Source organism: Remersonia thermophila, chromosome 4 (assembly GCF_042764415.1).
Source record: "Remersonia thermophila strain ATCC 22073 chromosome 4, whole genome shotgun sequence".
NCBI classification, from domain to species: Eukaryota; Fungi; Ascomycota; class Sordariomycetes; order Sordariales; family Chaetomiaceae; genus Remersonia; species Remersonia thermophila.
Genome location: NC_092220.1, coordinates 2,473,078 through 2,494,025, shown reverse-complemented (window position 1 = coordinate 2,494,025; position 20,948 = coordinate 2,473,078). Strand labels below are relative to the sequence as shown.

General features: G+C 61.7%; 7 protein-coding genes across 7 annotated transcripts; 2 read left to right on the top strand and 5 right to left on the bottom strand.

The window, feature by feature from the left end:
- Positions 1-201: 201 nt before the first annotated feature.
- VTJ83DRAFT_4845 (uncharacterized protein) lies at positions 202-1,761 on the bottom strand (the record flags this gene model as incomplete). The annotated part of the gene is made up of 1 exon (XM_071011379.1): positions 202-1,761. The coding sequence occupies one exon, from the start codon at positions 1,759-1,761 to the stop codon at positions 202-204; it is 1,560 nt and encodes a 519-aa protein (XP_070866295.1).
- A 1,068-nt stretch (positions 1,762-2,829) lies between these two features.
- Positions 2,830-5,604, bottom strand: VTJ83DRAFT_4844 (uncharacterized protein; the record flags this gene model as incomplete). Its single annotated transcript, XM_071011378.1, has 1 exon — positions 2,830-5,604. The coding sequence occupies one exon, from the start codon at positions 5,602-5,604 to the stop codon at positions 2,830-2,832; it is 2,775 nt and encodes a 924-aa protein (XP_070866294.1).
- Positions 5,605-6,885: 1,281 nt separating this feature from the next.
- VTJ83DRAFT_4843 (uncharacterized protein) lies at positions 6,886-8,353 on the bottom strand (the record flags this gene model as incomplete). Its single annotated transcript, XM_071011377.1, has 3 exons — positions 6,886-7,652; positions 7,714-8,011; positions 8,081-8,353. 3 exons carry the CDS (start codon positions 8,351-8,353, stop codon positions 6,886-6,888), a joined length of 1,338 nt encoding a protein of 445 aa, XP_070866293.1.
- Positions 8,354-9,050: 697 nt separating this feature from the next.
- On the bottom strand, positions 9,051-9,732 carry VTJ83DRAFT_4842 (uncharacterized protein; the record flags this gene model as incomplete). The annotated part of the gene is made up of 2 exons (XM_071011376.1): positions 9,051-9,339; positions 9,440-9,732. The coding sequence occupies 2 exons, from the start codon at positions 9,730-9,732 to the stop codon at positions 9,051-9,053; spliced, it is 582 nt and encodes a 193-aa protein (XP_070866292.1).
- A 463-nt stretch (positions 9,733-10,195) lies between these two features.
- On the bottom strand, positions 10,196-11,419 carry VTJ83DRAFT_4841 (uncharacterized protein; the record flags this gene model as incomplete). The annotated part of the gene is made up of 5 exons (XM_071011375.1): positions 10,196-10,442; positions 10,516-10,752; positions 10,812-11,019; positions 11,083-11,245; positions 11,342-11,419. The coding sequence occupies 5 exons, from the start codon at positions 11,417-11,419 to the stop codon at positions 10,196-10,198; spliced, it is 933 nt and encodes a 310-aa protein (XP_070866291.1).
- A 1,058-nt stretch (positions 11,420-12,477) lies between these two features.
- Positions 12,478-17,161, top strand: VTJ83DRAFT_4840 (uncharacterized protein; the record flags this gene model as incomplete). Its single annotated transcript, XM_071011374.1, has 3 exons — positions 12,478-12,758; positions 12,820-15,704; positions 15,777-17,161. The coding sequence occupies 3 exons, from the start codon at positions 12,478-12,480 to the stop codon at positions 17,159-17,161; spliced, it is 4,551 nt and encodes a 1,516-aa protein (XP_070866290.1).
- A 901-nt stretch (positions 17,162-18,062) lies between these two features.
- Positions 18,063-20,693, top strand: VTJ83DRAFT_4839 (uncharacterized protein; the record flags this gene model as incomplete). Its single annotated transcript, XM_071011372.1, has 6 exons — positions 18,063-18,112; positions 18,172-18,209; positions 18,320-19,257; positions 19,343-19,451; positions 19,523-20,586; positions 20,658-20,693. 6 exons carry the CDS (start codon positions 18,063-18,065, stop codon positions 20,691-20,693), a joined length of 2,235 nt encoding a protein of 744 aa, XP_070866289.1.
- Between the last annotated feature and the right edge of the window lie 255 nt (positions 20,694-20,948).

Below are 20,948 nucleotides of genomic sequence, written 5' to 3'. Positions count from 1 at the left end.
ATCCAAACCCTGTCTTCGTTTATTTCTTCTTCTCTTCAAGCCATCTCTCATTACCATTATCAAAAAAAAAGTCTACCGCGCAAATGGGGATGCGCTTAACATAAGGTGGTGTTTACAACGAACCCAAAATGATCCCCGGCCGCGTTCATTCCCGGCCCAGTCCCACGATGCCTGGTTCGGCGTCATCCCCGATGGGGTCCATCACCTCAGCTCCGTCCAAAACACGGGCAGGAACACCACGCAAGCCTTCCAGAGGATCAGGAACGCCTGGATCAGCGCGATGGGCAGCTTCAGGATGCCCAGGGGGCCCCAGCCGGAGCAGGTGTCCAACGTGTTGAGCCAAATCGACAAGAAGGCCACCGCGTAAAAGTTGTACGCCAGCACCAACGGCCGCTTCAGGATGCCGCCCAGCATGGCCACCGGCTCGTCGGTGAAGCCCTTCTCAAAGTACTCGAAGCAACCCCGCTGCAGCGCCCTCAGCTGCCAGTCGTTCGCGGCAAACAGGCTGTACAGCGCCTGCGCGAGCACGTTGACGATGGACGTCAGCTGCTTTCTGCGCCAGTGCAGCTGGCCCATGGCCTGGCGCACCGCCGCGTGGTCCGACAGGTCGGGCACGAGCTCCGGGCGCAGCAGCTCGGCGAGCAGGACCGCGTCGTGGAAGGCGACCGTCATGCCGCCGCCCGTCAGGGGGTGGCGCATGTTGTGGGCGTCGCCGAGGAGGATGGCGCCGTCGTTGTGGCTTTGATTGCAAGAGGGGAGCCACGAGTTGGGCATCGACTTGGGGATGCGGTCGCCCAGTGCGTCAAGGGCGGCGCGCACGCTGGGCTGGACGTGCTCGGGCAGGGAGGGGAGAACGATGCTGGCGATGTAGTTTTTCACGCCGCCGGCCGCCGGCGCGGCGGCGGGGTGGTTGGGAGGGACGTCGATCAGGGCGCGGGTCTCGTGGGTGCCGATTTGGTAGAGGAGGGTGAGGGATTGCTCGCCGATGACGACGTGGCCGTGGTAGGCCGGGGGGAAGGGGCAGTCGATGAGCTCGAGGGCGTAGAACTTGGAGCGGACGATGGGGGTGGTGCCGAGGAGCTCCTTGCGGAAGATGGAGGCGTAGCCGTCGGCGATGACGGTCAGGGCGCCGAAGAAGCAGTCGGGCGTCTTCTCGCCCGTGGCCTTGTCGCGGGTGCGCGTCTCGACGCCCAGGACCGTGTTGCTGTTCTCGGCCTTGATGGTCGCCACCACCTCCGTCTCGAAGACGCTGATGTTGGGGTGCGCGAGGCACGACCTGCGCAGCTGCATGATGAAGCGGCCGTGGTGGAAGCTTCTCCCCTCGGGCCTGTCGTCGTCCTTCTTGTGGCTGCCGTTGGGGACGCGGCCGTTCGCCGACCCGTTGGCCTTGGCCTTGCTTGCCGACCCGCCGACCAGCAGCCGGCCGTCCGCCGCAACGCGCGGGTACGCAAACTCCACCTCCTGCCCGCGGTACAGCACGTGGTAGCCGTAGCACGGCACGGCGTCGATGTCCTCGAGGCAGTGCTCCAAGCCGAGCTTCCGGAGAGCTTCGACGCCGCCCGGCTGCAGCAGCTCGCCGACAATGCGGTCAGGCTCGTGCATCCAGCGCTCGAGCAGGATGACGCTGCGGCCTTGGTTGGCCAGAGCAAAGGCGATGGCGCAGCCGAAAACGCCGGCGCCAACGACGACGACATCGGCCTCGTGGCCCTTCTCGCGCCGGTCGCGGTTGCGGACTTGCCTCGCCTTTTCCGTATCCGCCATGGTGCTGGCTCCTGGAGGTGGGCGGTGTGTGTGGTCTGGGTGTCGGAGTCAGGGCGGCTCCGGCGAGGAACGATGGGAACGGCGGCGGCGGCGGTCCGGAGGTGTGTCGACGTGACCGGCTTCTAGGGGCACAAAGTTGCGAAAACGGAGGTCCAATGGCCCTAGATGGTGTCGGAACGTCGTGATGCTGGTGATGGTGGTGTCGTGCAAGGGGAGATGGGAGAGGTCCAAAACTTTTGGTCAGGAGAGAAGCGGACGGAGGAATGGGATAGGCCAATTCGAAAGTCGAAGGGGGTTGAACAACGGGAAGAAGCGGCACGGCGAACAGGCCGTAGCTTAAAAAAAATTGGACCTAAAAAGGACCAAACGACCCCCGGTCTACTGAGGTAGTCGTGCCTTCCTGTGTGTTGCGTGTTCCCTCACGGCGTGTTCCGTCCCTTCCCGGCGGTGCCAATCGTTGGCGAGGCAAGAAAGTCCAACAACCTCAGCTGCTGCGAATGATTCTTGGCCAGAAATCGTCCCATGCGGAAGGAACCTCCCAGGGGCGGCCTTTGGGACGGCCAATCACGATGCGGGGCTTGGCGGGGCGGCGCCGTTGGCTCGTGGGTGCCCCTGACCGCAATGTTCACATGTCAGTCGATGTCAAGGCTGCATCGGGAAGCGTGGCCTGTTGCTTCCAGTTCCAGCAGACAAGGTAGCACGAAAACAACATGAAAGGAAAGGGGAAAAGAAGAGGAGAAAAAAAAAAAAGAAAAACAACAACAACAAGGAAAAAAAAAAAAAGAAAAGCCAAGACATAATGACAGAGGCAGATGGAGATGGAGGATGCGGAAAGTTACCGACTTTGGCTGCTTGCTTTTGTTACACAAGGCCAGACTGTGCTTCTCAGCCCGGCGCTACTGTACATAGTACACCACTGTTTGTGTAAGCAGGTACCTGATGTACACAAAGGATAGGTATCATACAATGCCCGTGGGCCAGAGCGTCTCCCGAGCCTCCATGGAGATGCACCGAGCTGAAGCAGGCCCGAGGTAACGACGTTCCTAGGCCGTATTAGAGCAGTCTCATCTAGAAAGCCTCTACCGCCGGCCGTCCTGAACACCCCGCCAATGCCTGTGCCTTCTCTGGATAGCAACCCAGGAGCCCCAGAACCTCATCTATCCCTCCGATCTCCTCTCTCGCCTCCCCCTCCTCTTCACCGTCTCTCCCTCCCGTCTGCCCCCCCGCAGCAGCGGCCCCTTTCTCGCCCAGCCAAGGCACCGTCCCAAAATCCACCTCTTCCCGGCCAGAGTCCCTCGCTGCCGCCCTCATGATCCTCAGCGCCGCCTCCTCCAGCTTCCTCCCCTCATCCCTCAGCCGCTTGCGGGCCTCCACCACCATTGCGAGCCCCTTGTTCACCACCTCTCTCGCCCTTTGCCGCTCCTCCGCAGAAGCCGACGCCCGCGCCTGCGAGTAAGCGATCCACTTCCGCGCGTACCGCAGCGCGCTCCGGCAGCCGGGCTTCTCGCGGTAGGGGTGGGCCAGGCCCCGCGCCACCGTGTCGCGCAGGCCGTCGACGTCGACGAGCGAGGCGTAGGCATAGAGGAGGATGCGGAAGTTTTGGAGGTTGAAGCAGGGACCGGCGTAGGCGGAAGGGGGTAATGGGGGGTCACCGGCGCTGCCGGTGCTGCCGGTGCCGCCGGTGCTGCTGGTGTGGGCATGGGCGGCGAGGTGGGCGTAGCGAATGGCACCTCCAAACTGCCTCGCCTCGAGGCAGGCAACGGCGGCGCGGTGGAGGGACTCCTCGGTGAGGTGGATCCCGGCGCGGTGGTACTCGGCGAGGGCGGACTGGATGAGAGCGTCGGTCTCTGCGGGGTTGTTGGCGGTCGGGGCCGTGAGGCTGCCCAGCTGGCGGGCGAGCAGGTAGTTGATGGCGGGCGTGACCTCCTCGCCCTTGGACTGGGCGGCGCGGACGAGGCCGAACGCGCCCGGGAAGTCGTTGGGCGCCGTGGTCAGGTGCGCGTGAACGGCGAGACGCAACGCGTGCTGAGAGAAGGGGACCTGCAAGTGCGTGGCGCGCTTGTAGATCCAAAGGGCACGCCGCGGCCTGTTGAGGGCGAGCGCGCCCTTCATGGCGAGCGTCACGTCCTCGGCCTGCTCGAGCTTGCATCTTGTCGGGAGCGTGGACATGTCCAGCCTCAGCGAGAGCAGCCGGCCCTTGGCCGCCTTGCCGGCGTACTTGGAGTCGGACCACGCCGCGTCCGCCATGACCTGCTCCGTGTGCTTGTCGACAAAATCCGGGTTCAGCTCCCGCAGCTTGCGGAAGAGCGTCCGCAGGTCCCGGAACGGGAAGTTCCACTGCCGGCGGCACCTCACCAAGATGGAGTTGGTGAAGGCTGCGTCGACAGGGAACCCGGCGCGGGCGCAGTACTCGAGCCACGCGATCAGCGAATGCACGTCGCGAATCGCCGCATACTGCTTGGCCATGAGCGTGACGGTGTAGCTGCACAGCGGGACCCCGAACTCCTCGACGTACGTCTTGAGGAACACTTCGGTCTCGCGGACCGTGTGCGTCTCGGCGTATGCCTTGAGCACCGGGACGAAGGCCTGGCCGTAGGCCTTGGTGGTGGGCCTCCCGGCCCGGTTCATGGCCTCAAACCTCGCACGGACCGCTTCCCAGTCGCCGGCAGCTGCCTCGAACCGGGCAAAGATGCCCAGCAGGCGCACGTCTAGAAGGCAGGCAAAGTTTTGCGAGACGGCGAGCCGGAAGTACGACTCGGCCTTGGCCTTGTCGCCCGCCTCGAGGGCGAGCTCGACCATGATGCGGTAGACGATCTCGTGGCGGAATACCGAATCCCGCAGCTTCGGTGTGTGCAGCTGCTCAAAGAGCGCCTCGATCTCGTTGAACCGGCCGGACTGCTTCCAGTGCGACGAGAGGAGCCTTATGACCCACCACGGCCTCAGCTTGATGGCATTTCCTGGACGCTTGATCACATGGAGCATGGTTTTGAGGACGGCGTCGGCCCTGTAGTTGTGGGCGAGCTCCACGCTGTTGACGATCCGGTCCGCGAGAGCCCGCAGCGACGCCGCGGTCGGCGACGACTGCGCGTACGTAGTGAGGAAGATCCTGACGGCTGACTTGTAGTCGTGAACCGCGTGGAGCTTGCCGATAAACCACCCTGCCAAGTCCGCCCCATCGGCACCGGCCACCAGGTGGGACCGACGGTAGATGGCGAAAATCCTTTCCAACCGACCGGTCGAGAAGGACAGCTCCAGGAGCCGGCGCCCAAGGCTGCATACTTGCGGGTTCGCTTTTGTCGGCTGCTCCGCAAACTTTGGAAGAAACAAGGCGATGGCCTTGTCGAGGCATGCCGCAAAACCACCCTCCCGATCTTGGCCAAGACTCTCCGCGTGTGCCAGCAATTCCTCAATCAGAGCCAGCGGCTCATGCTCAAAATATGCGCTCTCCGCCAAGGGACCCTGCGCCAGGACGCGGTGGAGCAGCGCCACGGCGTCGTCGAGCTTTCCTTCCTCTCGACACGTCCGGCACAGCCGTGCGGTTGCCTCTATCCAGGGCCGGTTGAGGTTTCCGGGGGCGACACGATGGTTCATGGCATCGAGCACGGTCCGCACGGCGTTGGCAAGCTTGCGGGGGTCTCGGGTGTCGCAGGCGTCGTGGGCTTTTGCGATGATATCCGAGTTGGTGGGGAATGCGTAGGCGTTGATCATCTCCATGCCGCTCTGCAGCCAGCTCGGCGTGGCTTTGGCGGGCATGACAAGCTTTGGGAGGGGTCGGGCGACGGGGGGGATGGCGGGGTGGTTAGGTTCGGGCGCCGGCGCCGGACTGCTGCGCAAACCGGCCATGCTATTCGAGTTTTCCGTGTTGGTAGCCGCGGGGCTCGTCTGGCGGGTTTCGATGGCCGGTTCCAATGCCGCCGCTGTCGCTCCCTCGGGCTTCAACGGCCTCGTTTCTAACCCTCCTAAGCTCCCCGCGGTCACCTCCTTAGCCCGCAGTCCCGGAAATTCAGCACCCTTCCCCTCCTCCACGTTCAACGCTCTCGCCCCGGCGCCCCCAAAAACCAACTCCCCTCCTTCCCCCTTCGGCCTCAACGGCAAAACAGCCCCCGAAACACCCATCCCTAACGCGGGATCCCACCCCCCAACGCCTCCCCCGGCCACCGCCACCTCCTCCTCAAGCGCCATCGCGAGCGCAGCCCCGGCCCCGGCACGGTACTTTCGGTTTGATTTGATCTTCTCCCCGTTCTGCACGGCACGCATGGCCTGCTTGATCCTGCGACGGCGGTCCTCGGCGACAAGGGCGAGGGTGCATGATGTGCCGACGACGAGGCCGCGCAGGGCCGTGAGGGCGGCTTTGGACGGGACGGGGAGGGGAGATGACATGGCGTGACTTGTGCGGTGCCGTCACCGGCTGCTCATCGAGTGTTGGGTGCCTTTTGTTGCTGCTGGTGGTGCGCCGCCGGCGACTGCCGTTCCATGTCGTCAGCGGCCTCTCCGGTCTCCGGTCTCCGGTTGTGCAGACCTCCAAGGCTCAATGGCGGCGGTCCATCTCGGGGACGGTCGGTAAAAGTCGTCGGTTTTGGCGGAGCAATCGGTGGGCGTTGTTTGGTAGAAAAAAGTGGGCTCCGAGTGCGCGAGTTCAAGTGAGGTTTTGGACGTTGCGGCTCGGCCTTTTTTTGGAGAATGATCTGATGGTGATTGATAGGTTGCAGGGGGGTTCCACAGCGGAGCCCCACATCAGCTCCGGGCCAACCACCGACGGCTCGGGACGCGACGGAGGGGTCATGGGCATGACGGCCCATGGCATTCGAATCGGCCAGTCTCTCCTTGGTTGAGGACGGCTGAAATGTATTCTATTATATAGTCCGTCCCTCACCTGATGACAGCAAGGAGAAGCAGAGTGTCTTTCTACATGTACACGTCTAGGTAATCTCTCTAACATGTCTATCCGGCCCAGACCCGCACCAAAACGCCTCGGAAGATTCCCTCCCCCTCCCCCGCTTATGCTGTTCCACACATAACAAGCAAGACATTGTACACCGTGCCCCAATTTATACGCAAAATACACTCCTGGCCATGTGTCTTCAAAGTTCCAGGATACATTGTAACCGTCGCTCGCTGCCCTCGCTAGGCAAGCTCCCGCCTCTCCTGCGGCAGCCACATCTCAAGCTTGCGCAGGATAGACTGATACAGGAACAGCATGCATCCGCTCTGGATGCTCGTCCAGGCGGCCCGCGGCCCCACGCCACGGAACCAGCCCGCGAGGCCTTCCGTCTTGTAGATGAGCCGGAGCCCCATGATCATGGATGATGTCTCGAGCGTGACGGCGCCGGGCTTCGGGGTGTGCGTGGATGGGGAGGACGTCGATATTAACCGCTTTTGCAGCTTCGACGCTGTCGATTCGGCGGCGCCGGCGGCTTTGGCGTGGACGTCCGCATTGCTGGCGCCCGCAGGGTGGGCTTCGGCGCCCGGCGCCGTGCTGGCGAGCCCGCCGGCCTCCGGGTGAACCTGGGTCTGCAGGCGCGTCTTGACGACGTCGAGCGGGCAGGTGATGGTGCCGGCGAGGCCGCCCGCCGCCGCGCCCGTCAGAAGCTCCAGCTCCCACCCGATATCTCGGCTTCCCTTCCATTTGTGCGCCCACGCCTGGTTCTGCTCGTAAAACATGAACTGGAGGGCGGAGAAGGGCAGGTCGCGCCACAGGGTCGCGCCGTAGCCGTAGAACAGGGCGGAGAGCCCTTCGGTCCGGATGATTGTCCTGACGGCGTCGGTCGTGCCTCGATAGTTGTAGCCCGAGGTGAAGTACGGGTTGTTGTATCGCCCCTGGAGCTGCAGGCGGGTCTTGACGACTTCGGAAGGGACGTAGACGACGGAGGCCGCCAAATCGCCGACGACTCCTGGCAGAAAGTCAGCCAACCAGCCGAGAAACCCCATGCCTCGGTACTCGGCCGCACGAACCAGCTAGAAGATACGCCAAATGCTCCTGGACGCCGCAGTCCAGCATCTTGCGTTTGCTCCACTCGTAGCTGCCAAAGAAGAAGCAGGTGGCTGGGAACGAGCCGGCAAGGGCGGGCACCCAGCCGCCGTACAGACCGCGGCGGATGCCCTCCTGGCGGAAGATCTTGAGGTACGAGGACCCCAGCGACGTGTACTTCGGGGGGATGTGCGGGTCGCCCTGCTGCCGTGTCTTCACCGTGTCAAGCGAATGCATGAGCATGTCGCCCGTCGACCCGCCGAGCCCGCCGGCGAGCATGCACTAAGGAATCACGGCCCTGTGTCAGAGGGGCGCTTGGCGTCTCGTCCATGCAAGCAGAAGGGGACCCACGTGTAGATAAGGCAGACGCCCCTCAACTTCTCCATCTTGGGATATCATAGTAGGGTTCTGGCTTTGGATGTGCAGCGGCGGCGAAGACTCGGCTCCGGAAGACGCGGCGATGGCATGCGACAAGATGTGCGGGAGGCGCGCATGTCCATTATCATCGAGGGCGGCAACAGTGGCGGCAGGGCCGGCGGCGGAAGCGACGGCGGGGAGGGGATCCGAGGCCGAGGGCGAGGGTGTCGACGAGATCTGCTTGGCCGTCTCGGAGCCAAACACCATCGCCCCAGCCACGAGGAAGCGAAGACAAGAGGGTCGTGGCCCGCCCTGGCTGCTCGCAGGGAGACGGGCGTCTGCGATGTGCTGTGCCGCGAAAAAAAAAAGAGGCCGGGTCTTGTTTTCGGTGCGATCGGTAAAAGTATCGCCGGTCCTCCGCAAAGGTTTCTTGAATGCAGGTTTAAATTTCTCGGCGGGCCCCTCGCCGACTGGACCCGATGCGAAACGCGTGGCGTGGCCCGTGCCCCCGGAAGTTCGTTCTTCATGGTTTTCCCTCTCGAAGGTTGGACCCTGGGCTCGGTCCCACGGGCATCGAACAAACCCGCAGCTAACCCTGACGAAGTGTGCCCTGGCATCGACCTCGGCGTGATAGGACCTAAAGACATCATAGAGCTCCAGGAAGCCACCAAGTTCGCAGGGAGATGAGAATGATCAAATCAGTCCATCATAGGTCAAACGTTCCAAATACAAGAGGTATCACATCAGAGCACACTATTCGTACACACAGAACCCTCGGACCCAGGATCTAATAGTGGATATGCACACTCGCCTCCCCGCCCAGTCACCCTCAAATATACAGTTAGATAATACCGACCACATCCCGCGCCCTGAAACCTTTTCTCCTCATGTCTCAATGCCAACCTGCCTAACTTAACAGCAGGCAAGGAGAGAATATCTCCCTCTTCCATCTCTATCTCCACCCTTACATACTTCTGAACACACCCTCCCGCAGAGGGTGTTCCCACCACTTCACCCGCCCCGCACGTCCCCACGGCGCAAGCACATGCGTAACCTTTCCCGTGATGAGGCGCGCCGAGATGGGCCCGTAGGCGTTGCTGTCAAGGCTGCGGTCGGCGTGGTCACCCTCGACCCAGACGTGTCCTTCGGGCACGGTGACATGCTCGTAGGGGTAGGGGGGTCGGGTGCGCACGACGTCGCCGGGGAGGCCGACGATGCGTTTGACGCTGGTTTTTGTGGGGTCGCTTGGCTTTCTGTCCGTTTGGTCAGCGAGAGCGTCTTGCAGAGGAACCATCCCAGCGTTCTTCGGCCGTGATGGTCTTTGAAGCGAGAGGTAGAAAAGACGCCACGGACCGGAAAACAACAATCATCCCCCTCCTCAAATCCTCCTGCGCATACAACTTCCAGACCAAACACAGGTCCTGCCGCAACGACTCGTTGTAGTGCGGATTAAAAAACGGGTACATGGACGGTCCCCGAATAAACGTGACCTCGGCGACATAGAGGTTAAAACAAATGAGCGGCGGGATCCAGGTCGCGTACTGGATCAGGTAGTGAGACACCTGCCGGAGGAAATTACCCCGACCCGGGCCGAGTCCTCTTCCTCTGGCGGCGGAGGACCACATGGATGCCCATCGCGCCGCCATCGGAATGCGTTGGGCGGAGGGTCAGAAGAGTCTGAAGGTGAGCAGCGTGGGTGGAGTGTGGTGTAAGTTGACATCAGGTGGAATGGGCAGGTTGTTAAAGGGAAGAATGAGTGCAATGACCAGAGCTCCGATAAGCAACAATCGGGTGATAAGCCCCTCGGTTGATGCATGGAGAACCTCGGAGACCGTAGTAACCTTGCACATTGGCAAACAAAACTAAACCCCCAGCACTACCAGTCTTGTTCGTTCCCATTTTATTTACCAGCAGCTCCAGATAGCTAGTACCGCGTCTACCAAGATTCATGTTTTGATCCCTGACGCCAGCACACCCAAAGGGTCCCAATACGCTCGCCGAGTATCCTTGACCCCCCAAACACCGAGGCATGTAGGGCAGCGAGCTGCCCGCTCAACGCCTCTCCTCTCCTCTGCTCTCCTTCCCCCGAGCACTGGCCCATCCGCCGCTCTAAACGGTCTCCGGGATGTTCTCGTCGCTCTCGCTGACGCTTTCGTCGCCGCTGACTTCGGCATTCTCGCGCTCGCGCTTCTCCATGAGGGCCTGGAGCTCGGCATCGTCCGACTCCGTGACGGCCTTGGGCGCCATCTTGACCACCAGGTTGCCGCCCGCGGACTCGATGCTCTTGCGCACATCGGCGATGGCCTCCTCTAACCGGGCGATTCCCGCGTTCTTATCAAGGCAGGTGTTGGTGAGGCTATGGCGCTGTCAGCTGCGGTCCAACAGCCTGCAGGAATGTTGGGGGGGGGGGGGGGGGGGGGGGCGCTTACACATAGAGAGGGGGAGAAACAAGGCGGCACTTGACCTGGGTCTCAGCCGTGTTGCGGGCCTCGGCCGTGCGCAGGGCGGTCTTGATGGCGTCGATGCCGTCGTAGCTGAAGCAGGTGACCTCGATGTCGGCACGGACCTTGGTCGGCTGGGGAGTGAGCTTCTTGCCAATGTACGACTTGAGCTCCTCGGCGACGGCCTCGCTGGGGAACTCGATGTCCTGCCAGATGTCGGGGTTGCTGCCGCGCACGAGTCAATGAACGGCTCTCCGAGGACGCACGAGGATCAAAGGACATACGTTATTGAGAGCTTGAAGGCGTCGAGGGAGTGGCCGTAGCGCTTGTTGAGCGGCCACCCTATCGTCTCGTAAAGCCTCTCGATGGGGGTTTGCGTCTTCTCGGCAACATGGCGCATGATGGAATGGACGATCTTGCTCTTGTTGTAGCGCTCCTCGCAGCGCACGATATCCTCGGGCGACACACGGCGCTTGGACAGATCGATGTAGCCTCGCGCAGAGGGTTAGTACAGGGATGTTCGAGATATCAGCCGGTGAGGCAGGTGGGGCCAACCTTTCTCCTTGTCGACACGCAGAACGACCACGACCTCGTTGCGGCCGACGCGGATGAGCTTCTGGATGGAGCGGATACGACGCCTGGAGAGTTCTGAAAGAAGGATCATGCCGTCGATGTTGTCGTACTCAAGGAGCTTGACGTAGGCACCCATGTCGGCGATCTAGCGCACGCGGTTAGCACCTGGGCTGATGGAGCAGCACGGCGGGCAGCACAGGGGAGCCAGAACAGAGATGGCCTATCTCGTGCTAAAGCATACCTGTTTTACATTGACCATGACAAAGGAGTCAATCTCCGGGTACTTCTCCTCGTAAAAGCGGCAGTTGGATAGCGACATCTTGTCGGGGGGGTGCCGTATCCCAGGCAGGGCAACTATGGGAGGTGGGTTCGGGTCTTGTTGTTAGGTCAAGGTCGGCTGATTCGCCTGAGGATATCTCGTCGAGAAAAGTCGAGGTTGAAGGCGACCGGGTCGATGGAAATGGAGTGGTCGATTGTCAACGAGGAAACGAAGCCGAGAATCGGTCGAGCCTGGTTGAGGTGTGGGTGGCAGAATGCGGAAATGCGGGTCGTCAAGGTGAACTCAAAGAAACAGTCATCGCCTCAGGGCCCGCAGTATTTTCAGAAGACTGCCAAAAATCTGGCTGTGCACCACGGCGGGGTGAGTAAACTGTGGCTGGTATGGTTGGTGGGGGTGGGGCGCTGAGGCGGGGGAGGGGAAGTTCCAGTGTGGCAGATGTGGCACAAGCTACCAGGAGGGACTTGGACCTTTCGGCATGCAACGGCTCACCTCCCGGCAGCCGGCATGTGCTTTCAGGCCCTCCCCTGCCCCACTGTCAGGTGCATTTGACGACGTCAGCGGTGCACTGATCGCAACCAACTCCCTTCCAACAGCTTGCACGAAAGACGTTGGCTTCCGGTGCACCTGTCTCGACTCGATTGGATAGGTACCTGATCCAACCCAGACAGCTCTCGGCCGGCCGAGCCCTGTCTCTGAAGGGCACGTGCGAGAGGAGAGAGGGTCAAATCCCATATTGTTTCCTGAACATGACAATGCATTTTCATTTTCCTTGACTGGCTGCCCTTTTGCATTCCCTGGCGCGTGCGCTTTCTGCCTTGGTGCCGACAGAGTCCCACACTGCCTTGACCGAAACAAGAGAGAAGCTCGACGAAACACCAAACCCGAGCGCAGCCAGGGTGAACCCGACATGCCGGCTCTGATCACCTAAAACACCCACCTAGCAAGGGCGCAAAACGTCGACGGCACCATACATACTAGTATTACATCCTACCTAGTGTCCCCGTCTCGCCGACCGGCCTCTCTTCCTCTGCTGCCTCCAGCCGCCTGGCTTCCATGACAGCAGCGCCAACCAACTCCCCGCTGAGAGACGCGTCAAGATGGAGGTGCTCGACGCAACCGCCGTCGCTGTCGTGACAGAGGCGGCGGGAGAGCGGCATCTGGAACGGCTGTCGTCGGCCGTTGCCGTCGCCAGCGACATCGTCGCCGCCAACTCCTCGCCATCCTGGCTCGGCTTCTTTGGGAGGGTGGTCCTTTGGATCCTGCAGTCCGCCTCCATCGTTCTCTACTACTCCGTCAAGACGGTCACCATCTGGATCCCGAGCATCATCTACACGCTCTTCTCGAGCCACTTGACCGTCACCATGAGCGCCAGGACCATGTGAGCCCGAAACCCCCAATCAGGCCACTTGCGAGGCTTCTCTGCTGACTTTGGACGGCAGCATCTTCATCCTCCTGGCCATTGGTGGCGCTGTCTTCTACGTCGTCCGTTACCACATCCTCAACAACTACGCCCGGTTAACCCCCCAGCCCCGGCGCAAGGAGCCCGAGGTCGACCTCTTCCCCGATACCCACGAGGAGGGTATTAAGCCAGGCCTGGAAAACTACTTTGACGAGTTTCTGAGCGCCATCAAGATCTTCGGCTACCTGGAGCGGCCCGTCTTCCACGAGCTAACCAGGAGCATGCAAACAAAGCAGCTCATCGCTGGCGAGACCCTCAATCTCGAGGAGGAGAAGGGCTTCTGCCTCGTTGTCAACGGCTTGGTTGAGATCTTTGTGAAGTCCAGCGGCTGCTCCCGCCGCTTCGCTCACAGCTCTCACGTCGGTTCTGCTGCCGCCGAGGCGGCCTCAAGCGATGACGAAGAACAGGGTCCCCATCTCCAGCAGCGCTACCAGCTGCTTACGGAGGTGAGAAACGGCGCCCCGATGTCATCCCTCTTCTCCATCATGTCTTTATTCACCGAGGACGTCCCGATACGCCACGCCGACGACGACGCATCCACCCACGCTGCCCTCTTTCCTACCGGCCTCGGGGTCGGCGCCGACTTCCGTAAGGCACGTGTCCCAACCGACTCGCGGCCAAGCACCCCGCAGCTTGGCCACTCCGTCGAGAACTCGGTCGAGGGCATCGCGCCTGACCACCTCCCCAGCGCCCTGCCTCGCGTCTCGGCCATGTCGCTCGACGGCAATGGCAACCCTGCCCGGCCCAAACGGCCTGTGCCAACGAGAACCACCACCACATCCGCCCATCCCGACATCATCGCCAGGGCCACCGTCGACACCACCATCGCCATCATCCCAGCCAGTGCCTTCCGGCGCTTGATTAAGATTTACCCCAAGGCCACCGCGCACATTGTGCACGTCATCCTGTCCAGGTTTCAGCGCGTCACACTGGCAACCGCTTACAGCTACCTTGGCCTGACGGGCGAGGTGCTTCAGATCGAGCGCCAGATGCTCAAGTACACCACGCAGCAGCTACCGAATCACCTCCGTGGCGACGCCTTGGAGAGGCTCAAGGATAAATTTCAGCGAGAGCTCGATCACATCGAGAATGGGGAGGATGCCGATGCCAGCAAGGGCATTGCTCTCCACAACCCCAGCGCCGGACAACGCCACCGCCGGTCTCAGGCCACCCTGCGAAAAGAAGCCGTCCTGCACGCCCTCTCAAGGCATCAAAATCCATCCGCAGCCGCCTCGGTCGTCGGGATTCCCACCGCTGGGGATCTCGTCACGCACCCCCGGGAGTCTAGGGCCCGCAGCAGCCGCCCGGCGAGCATGGCTTTCCCCCAAGCGCCCTCCCCTCACGCCGACTTTCAAAAGTCGCCCCTCGCCCAGCGGACTTTCAACCCCTTCATGACGCAGCGGAATGGTCACCTTGCCCTGGAGAAGCGAGACTCGCTGAGCGAGGACGATCAATTCCGCGAATCCATCTTGGAATGCGTGTTTCGATCCATCGGCCTCACGGGTAGCACCAACGGCCCCTCGGCTAAGGATGAATGCCCAGCGCAGCCCTCCCCGGGTCTCATCTCGTTTGACCGACGCTCTAGATCCACCTTGCCGGTCCACCCCTTCGGCTTCATGGAAGGCCTGGATGGCTCTGTTGACGGCGACACCGACTCCATCACGTCCGGCTTCTCGTTGGCGACGGCGCTGAACCCCCAGCTGCTCGCACAAGAGATGCGAGATGAGATGGAAATCGTCTTCTTCCCCAAGGGGTCGGTGTTGGTGGAGCAAGGAGAGAGGAATCCTGGCCTCTACTACGTGATTGACGGTTTCCTGGACATGTGCACCCTCGAAGAGGCCCCGCCTTCGGACCTGGTCCAGGCCCGGGGACGGACGTCTCTCCACGCGATGGACAGCGCCCAGTCAATCTGCTCGCCACGCCACTCGGCGGACCCGATGCGCTCCGGGAGCAGCCCTGGCCCCGGAGGAAGCTCCAAGAAGCCTGTCCGGACCCGGCGGAGCGTGGCTCTGATCAAACCCGGCGGGCTGGCCGGCTACGTCGGCACCATTTCGTCGTACCGGTCCTTCATCGAAGTCGTGGCCAGGACGGACGTCTACGTCGGCTTCTTGCCGCAGACGTCTATCGAGCGCATCGTGGACAAGTACCCCATCGTGCTGCTAACCATGGCTAAGCGCCTTACCAACCTGCTCCCGCGTCTGATCCTGCACATCGACTTTGCCCTCGAGTGGCTGCAGGTCAATGCGGGCCAGGTCATTTTCCACGAACGCGACGAGAGCGAAGCCATATACATTGTGCTCAACGGTCGGCTGCGGCTGGTCGAAGACCGCAAAGACGGCGGCATGAACGTGAGGGCCGAGTTCGGCCAGGGCGAGAGCATCGGCGAGCTCGAGGTGCTGACCGAGTCGTCGCGCCCCGGCACGTTGCACGCCATCCGCGACACGGAGCTCGTCAAGTTCCCGCGTACCCTTTTCAACAGCCTGGCCCAGGAGCACCCGAACATCACCATCAAGATCTCCAAGATCATTGCCTCGCGCATGCGCGCCCTGATTGACGACCCGTCTTGGGTGTTCAGCCCCGAGGACTCGTCGGGCCGCAGCTCCGTCAACAAGAGCTCCACGACGCTCAACCTCCGCACCGTTGCCATCCTGCCCGTTTCGGCCGGCGTTCCGGTCGTTGAGTTTGGTAACAAGCTGCTCAATGCTCTGAATACGGTCGGGCCTCCCAACGGCGCCACCTCGCTCAACAGCGCCGCCGTGCTGAACCACCTCGGCAAGCATGCCTTCAACAAGATGGGCAAGCTCAAGCTGCAGCATTACCTTGCCGACTTGGAGGAGAAGTACGGGCTTGTCATTTACGTCGCCGGTAAGCTTCCGTCGCAAATCGATATGTTTTTTTCCGCGCCAGAGACTAATCAATGCATGCTTCACGTCGCAGACACCAATGTGAACGCCCCGTGGACCCAGACATGCATCTCCCAGGCCGACTGCGTCCTCTTGGTGGGCCTGGCTGACGGCTCGCCCGAGGTGGGCGAGTACGAGCGCTTCATGCTCGGCATGAAGTCCACGGCGCGCAAGATCCTTGTCCTCATCCACCAGGAGCGCTTCTTGAGCCCCGGCCTGACAAGGAAATGGCTGCAGAATCGCGTGTGGATCAACGGCGGCCACTTCCACGTGCAGATGGCATACAGCCACAACTCGGACGTCGTGCCGATCCGCCCGCCCACGAAGCCGGGAGGCCCGACGCTGCTGGAGCGAGTGCACATCACCCACCTCATCCCGGCCGAGTTCCACCAGAGGTTCACGTCGCGGAAATCCCGCCGCAAGTTCCCCGCCGCAGACTCGGTCTCTGGGAGTGACTTCCACCGCCTGGCGCGCCGGCTCTGCGGTAAGTCGGTCGGCCTCGTGCTAGGCGGCGGTGGCGCTCGGGGCATCGCCCACATCGGCATCATCCGCGCCCTGCAAGAACAGGGCATCCCCGTGGACATTGTAGGCGGCACATCCATCGGCGCCTTTATCGGGGCGCTGTACGCACGACACGCCGACTTTGTGCCCATCGTCAACGCAGCCAAAAAGTTCTCGGGTCGCATGGCCAGCATGTGGCGCTTCGCGCTCGACCTGACGTACCCATCCGCCTCGTACACGACGGGCCACGAGTTCAACCGCGGCATCTTCAAGGCCTTTGGCAACACGCAGATCGAGGACTTTTGGCTCGACTACTACTGCAACACGACAAACATTTCCAAGTCCCGCGCCGAGTACCACACGAGCGGCTACGCCTGGCGGTACGTGCGTGCCTCCATGTCCCTGGCGGGCTTGCTGCCGCCGCTGTGCGACGAGGGCAGCATGCTGCTCGACGGCGGCTACGTCGACAACCTGACGGTGTCGCACATGCGCTCGTTGGGGGCCGACGTCATCTTTGCCGTGGACGTGGGCGCCGAGGACGACGACACGCCGCAGTCGTTTGGCGACTCGCTCTCGGGCGTCTGGGCGTTTTTCAACCGGTGGAACCCGTTCTCGTCGATACCCAACCCTCCGACCCTGGCAGAGATCCAGGCCCGGCTGGCGTATGTCAGCAGCGTCAGCGAGCTGGAGCGCGCAAAGACCCTGCCCGGGTGCGTCTACATGCGTCCGCCGGTGGTGGAGTACGGGACGTTGGATTTTGGAAAGTTTATGGAGATTTATGACGTGGGGTACAGGTACGGGCAGGAGTTTTTGAAGCGGATGAGAGAAAGGGGGGAACTGCCGGCGGCGGCGGCGGAGGTGATGAAGGGGAAGAAGGACCTGAGGAGGACCATGGCGCCAAGGAGGGCCAGCATCTAGAAGAGTGAGAGTACCTGGTTTTAGCGTGGTCTCGAAGAGACGCGGGGTGTGCGAGCGGGGTGGTTTTGTGTGCGAGGCTTGAGCCGGCGTCGTGGTTGAAGGGTCGAGGTTGTGTTGGTTGGCTTTGCTTTCTGAATAGAGCTGGTGGCTTGAATGGATTCGGGATTGTCGATGCAATTGGCGCAAACTCCCATAATTCCCATGGCTCGGTTGGCAGTTGACCTGACTTACACAGCAATCCAGTAACGAACTAGACATTTCGACTGCCCGAATGGTATCCGCCAAGGTAGAAACCACCTGCACCTAGCACCACTCGGTCATGAACAGTCTTCGTTCAGGGTTGGAGCATACCTAAGATACCTCAGGTCGGTACCTAGGTACCAGGTTGCTGATTCCGGTCCTTGGTTGAGGGTGGGCCCTCTTGATGCCTGATACGCTTGGAGACCATCGAGACCCAATCTCTCGTTTTCCCGGGGTGGTTGTGAACATACACACAGTGGTAGGTCACTCACAGACGATGGGTCGATCGGAAGTTCCCGTACGTACGCAGTACTACCGTGGCGGGGTCATGCCAGGCCCGTCCCTAACAGCCCCTAATAATGACGGGCAGCTTGGGATCCACGGGCAGCGCCTTGGTTTCAGCTGAGCCGGGGTTGCTCCCCTCTCCCCCGGCCATCAGTGGATCAGTGGAGTGACGTCGTTAGGTCCTCATTTCCTCCCTCCCCCTCCACCTCCCTCCCTCCTCAACACCACCACCACCACCACTACCACAACGGTGTCCGCCAGCACCATTGCACCAAGCTTCACGCTGGCTTTTCTGCCGTTCCCCTAGCAGCTTTGGTAGGGGTTGCAACTCTCATGCACGCCACCTAGACCATCTACGGGTTGATTTCTGGGCACAATGGCCGGATCCACGGCCGAGAGCGAGCAACGGGCTCGCTCCAACTTTGAGTGAGCAACCTACCCCCTTTTTATGCTCCAGGAACTAGCAGCGCTGATTCAATCGTCAGCGTCGACTATGTAATTCATTTCGTCACTCCCCCAACAGGTTCGTTACCCCCATCCTCACTCCCCCCTTTTTTTTTTTTTCCCTTGCTCCTGTTTCCCTCCTCGTTCCTCAGCGCGCAACTAACCCCTCCCCCCTTCTCTCCTCCCCAGAATCCCCCGCCGAGGCCGAAGCCGCTCTCACCCAACTTCTCACCTCCCTCACCACCGCCGGCTTCAAAACCAGCGTCCGCCGCGGCCGCGCCCCTGCTTCCCTCCTCATCTTCACCCGCATCGCGTCCCTCCGCCTGCTCCACTCGCACATCTACCGCGCCCGCGTCCAGGACTGGCTGTACGGCGTGCGGCCCGCCGCGCCCCCGGTCCCGTCGTCGATTTCGTCCGCCGAGGGCGCCGCGGCTCTGGACCGCTACTTTGGCCAGGAAGAGCCCGTCACCGAGGCCGAGAGGCTGCGCCTGGCGTATGCGCTCATCACGCAGCCCAAGAACGAGGGGGGCGCGGGGGTGAGCCCCAAGGGGCCCGGCCCGGTGAACAAGTTTGTGCAGGCCGTGTTCCCGCTGCACGACCACGCGTTCAACCGGCGGTGGCTGGCCGGGTGGAGCACCAAGTACTCTTTGGAGGACGGCGATATCGATGAGATTCGGGACCGGTTCGGGGAGCGGGTGGCGTTTTACTTTGCGTTCCTGCGGTCGTACTTTGCCTTCCTGCTGTTCCCGGCGGCGTTTGGGTTTGCGGCGTGGCTGGTGCTGGGGCCGTGCTCGTGGGTGTACGCGCTGGTGAACGGGCTGTGGGCGGTGGTGTTTTTTGAGCACTGGAAGTCCAAGGAGGTGGATCTGGCCGTGCAGTGGGGGGTGCGCGGCGTCAGCCGGATCCAGCGCCCGCGCGCCGAGTTTCGGTTCGACCGCGAAGGGGTCGATCCGGTGACGGGCGAGGTGGTCAAGCTGTACTCGCCGTACAAGCGGCTCGCGCGTCAGCTGCTGCAGGTGCCCTTCGCGGCGGCTTGCGTGGCGGCGCTGGGTGGGTTGATAGCGAGCTGCTTCGCGATTGAGATCTTCATCACGGAGGTTTACAACGGGCCGTTCAAGCAGTACCTGGTGAGCACGGACAGGCGTTTTCTCTTTTTCTTTTCTTTTTTTTGACGTGGGCGAGCTTGGCCGGACTGACCAACCCTTTCGGCAGACCTTTTTGCCAACCATCCTCCTTACCATCTTCAATCCCACGCTCACGACGCTGCTCACCCGCCTGGCAGAGAAGCTGACCAAGATGGAAAACTACGAGACCCATGACGGTACAGGAAACCTCACCGTGCCCCTTGATTTGAGCCCGGCCGCCGCTAACACCAGCCTTTCTCCCCCTCAGAGCACACGGCCTCCTTCGTGCAAAAGGTCTTTGTCATTAACTTCATCACGTCCTACCTGGGCATCTTCCTGACGGCTTTCGTCTACGTGCCCTTCGCCAAGGTGCTTGTCCCCTACCTGGACATCTTCCGGCTGACGGCGCAGCGGTTCACGGCCGAGGGCAAGCCTCTGCCGACCAAGAGCTGGGAGCTCAACCCCGGCCGCCTGACCAAGCAGGTCATCTACTTCACCGTCACGGCGCAGATTGTCAACTTGGCCACCGAGGTCATCGTCCCCTACGTCAAGCAGAAGCTGTTCAAGACGGTCGCCAAGGTGCAGTCGGAGCTTGGCGAGAAGACCGAGAGCGGCCCGGCGTCGCCGACGTTCGCCAAGGACCACCCGGACGAGGCCAAGTTCCTCCGCCGCGTGCGCGACCAGGCCGAGCTGGACGAGTACGACGTCACCATCGACTACCGCGAGATGGTGATCCAGTTTGGCTACCTCTCGCTCTTTTCGGTCGTCTGGCCCCTCACCGCCTGCTCGTTCCTGGTCAACAACTGGGTCGAGGCCCGGTCCGACGCGGTCAAGATCGCCACGCAGTGCCGGCGGCCCATCCCCTGGCGCGCCGACTCGATCGGGCCGTGGCTGAACGCGCTGGGGTTCCTGTCGTGGCTGGGCAGCATCACGAGCGCCGCGCTGGTGTACCTGTTTCACGCGAGCGATGGGAACACGGGGTCGATTCTAGACCTGGCGCGCGGCTGGGCGCTGCTGCTTTCGATCGTGTTTGCGGAACACCTGTACCTGGCCGTGCAGCTTGTCGTGCGCGGGGTGGTCAAGCGGCTGGATTCGCCGGGGCTGCAGAAGGAGAAGCGAGAGAGGTTCGCGATGAGGAAGCAGCTGCTGGAGAGGATGGCGGCGGCTGGCGGGGATGTGTTTTATGGTGGCAGCGGAAGCGGCGGCGGTGGTGCCGCTGCTGAAACGATTGGGCTTGTCGCCAAGGAGGACGACAGGCCTGAGCAGGAGTTTTGGACGAGGCAGAATGGGGTGGAGGAGGCGATTCAGGTCGGGAGGGCGTTGATTGCTGAGGTGAGTGGTTTTTTTTTTTTTTTGTTTTCTTTTCTTGTGCCTTGACAAGAGCTAACATTGGGCGGTGGTAGACGGCTGCGAACAAGACCAAGACGGCCAAGAGCTAGGCTGGATGGCGAGGAGCCATAGGATAGGATCAAAGAAAGGAGGAGGAGGAGGAGGGGGGGGGCGGATGGGGACGAGGTCATGAGAACTTGACGTGATTGGTGTTGAAGAAGAGAGAAGGGAGAAGGGGTTTGAGGTTGTCGCCGACCGCTCACCGGAGGTATACGTACAAAGATAAGATGTCCATCATCTGGCAAACTGGACGTCTACACAGTAGGAGTCTTGATTTCGGTAGGTCAGGCATTTGTCCACATTGA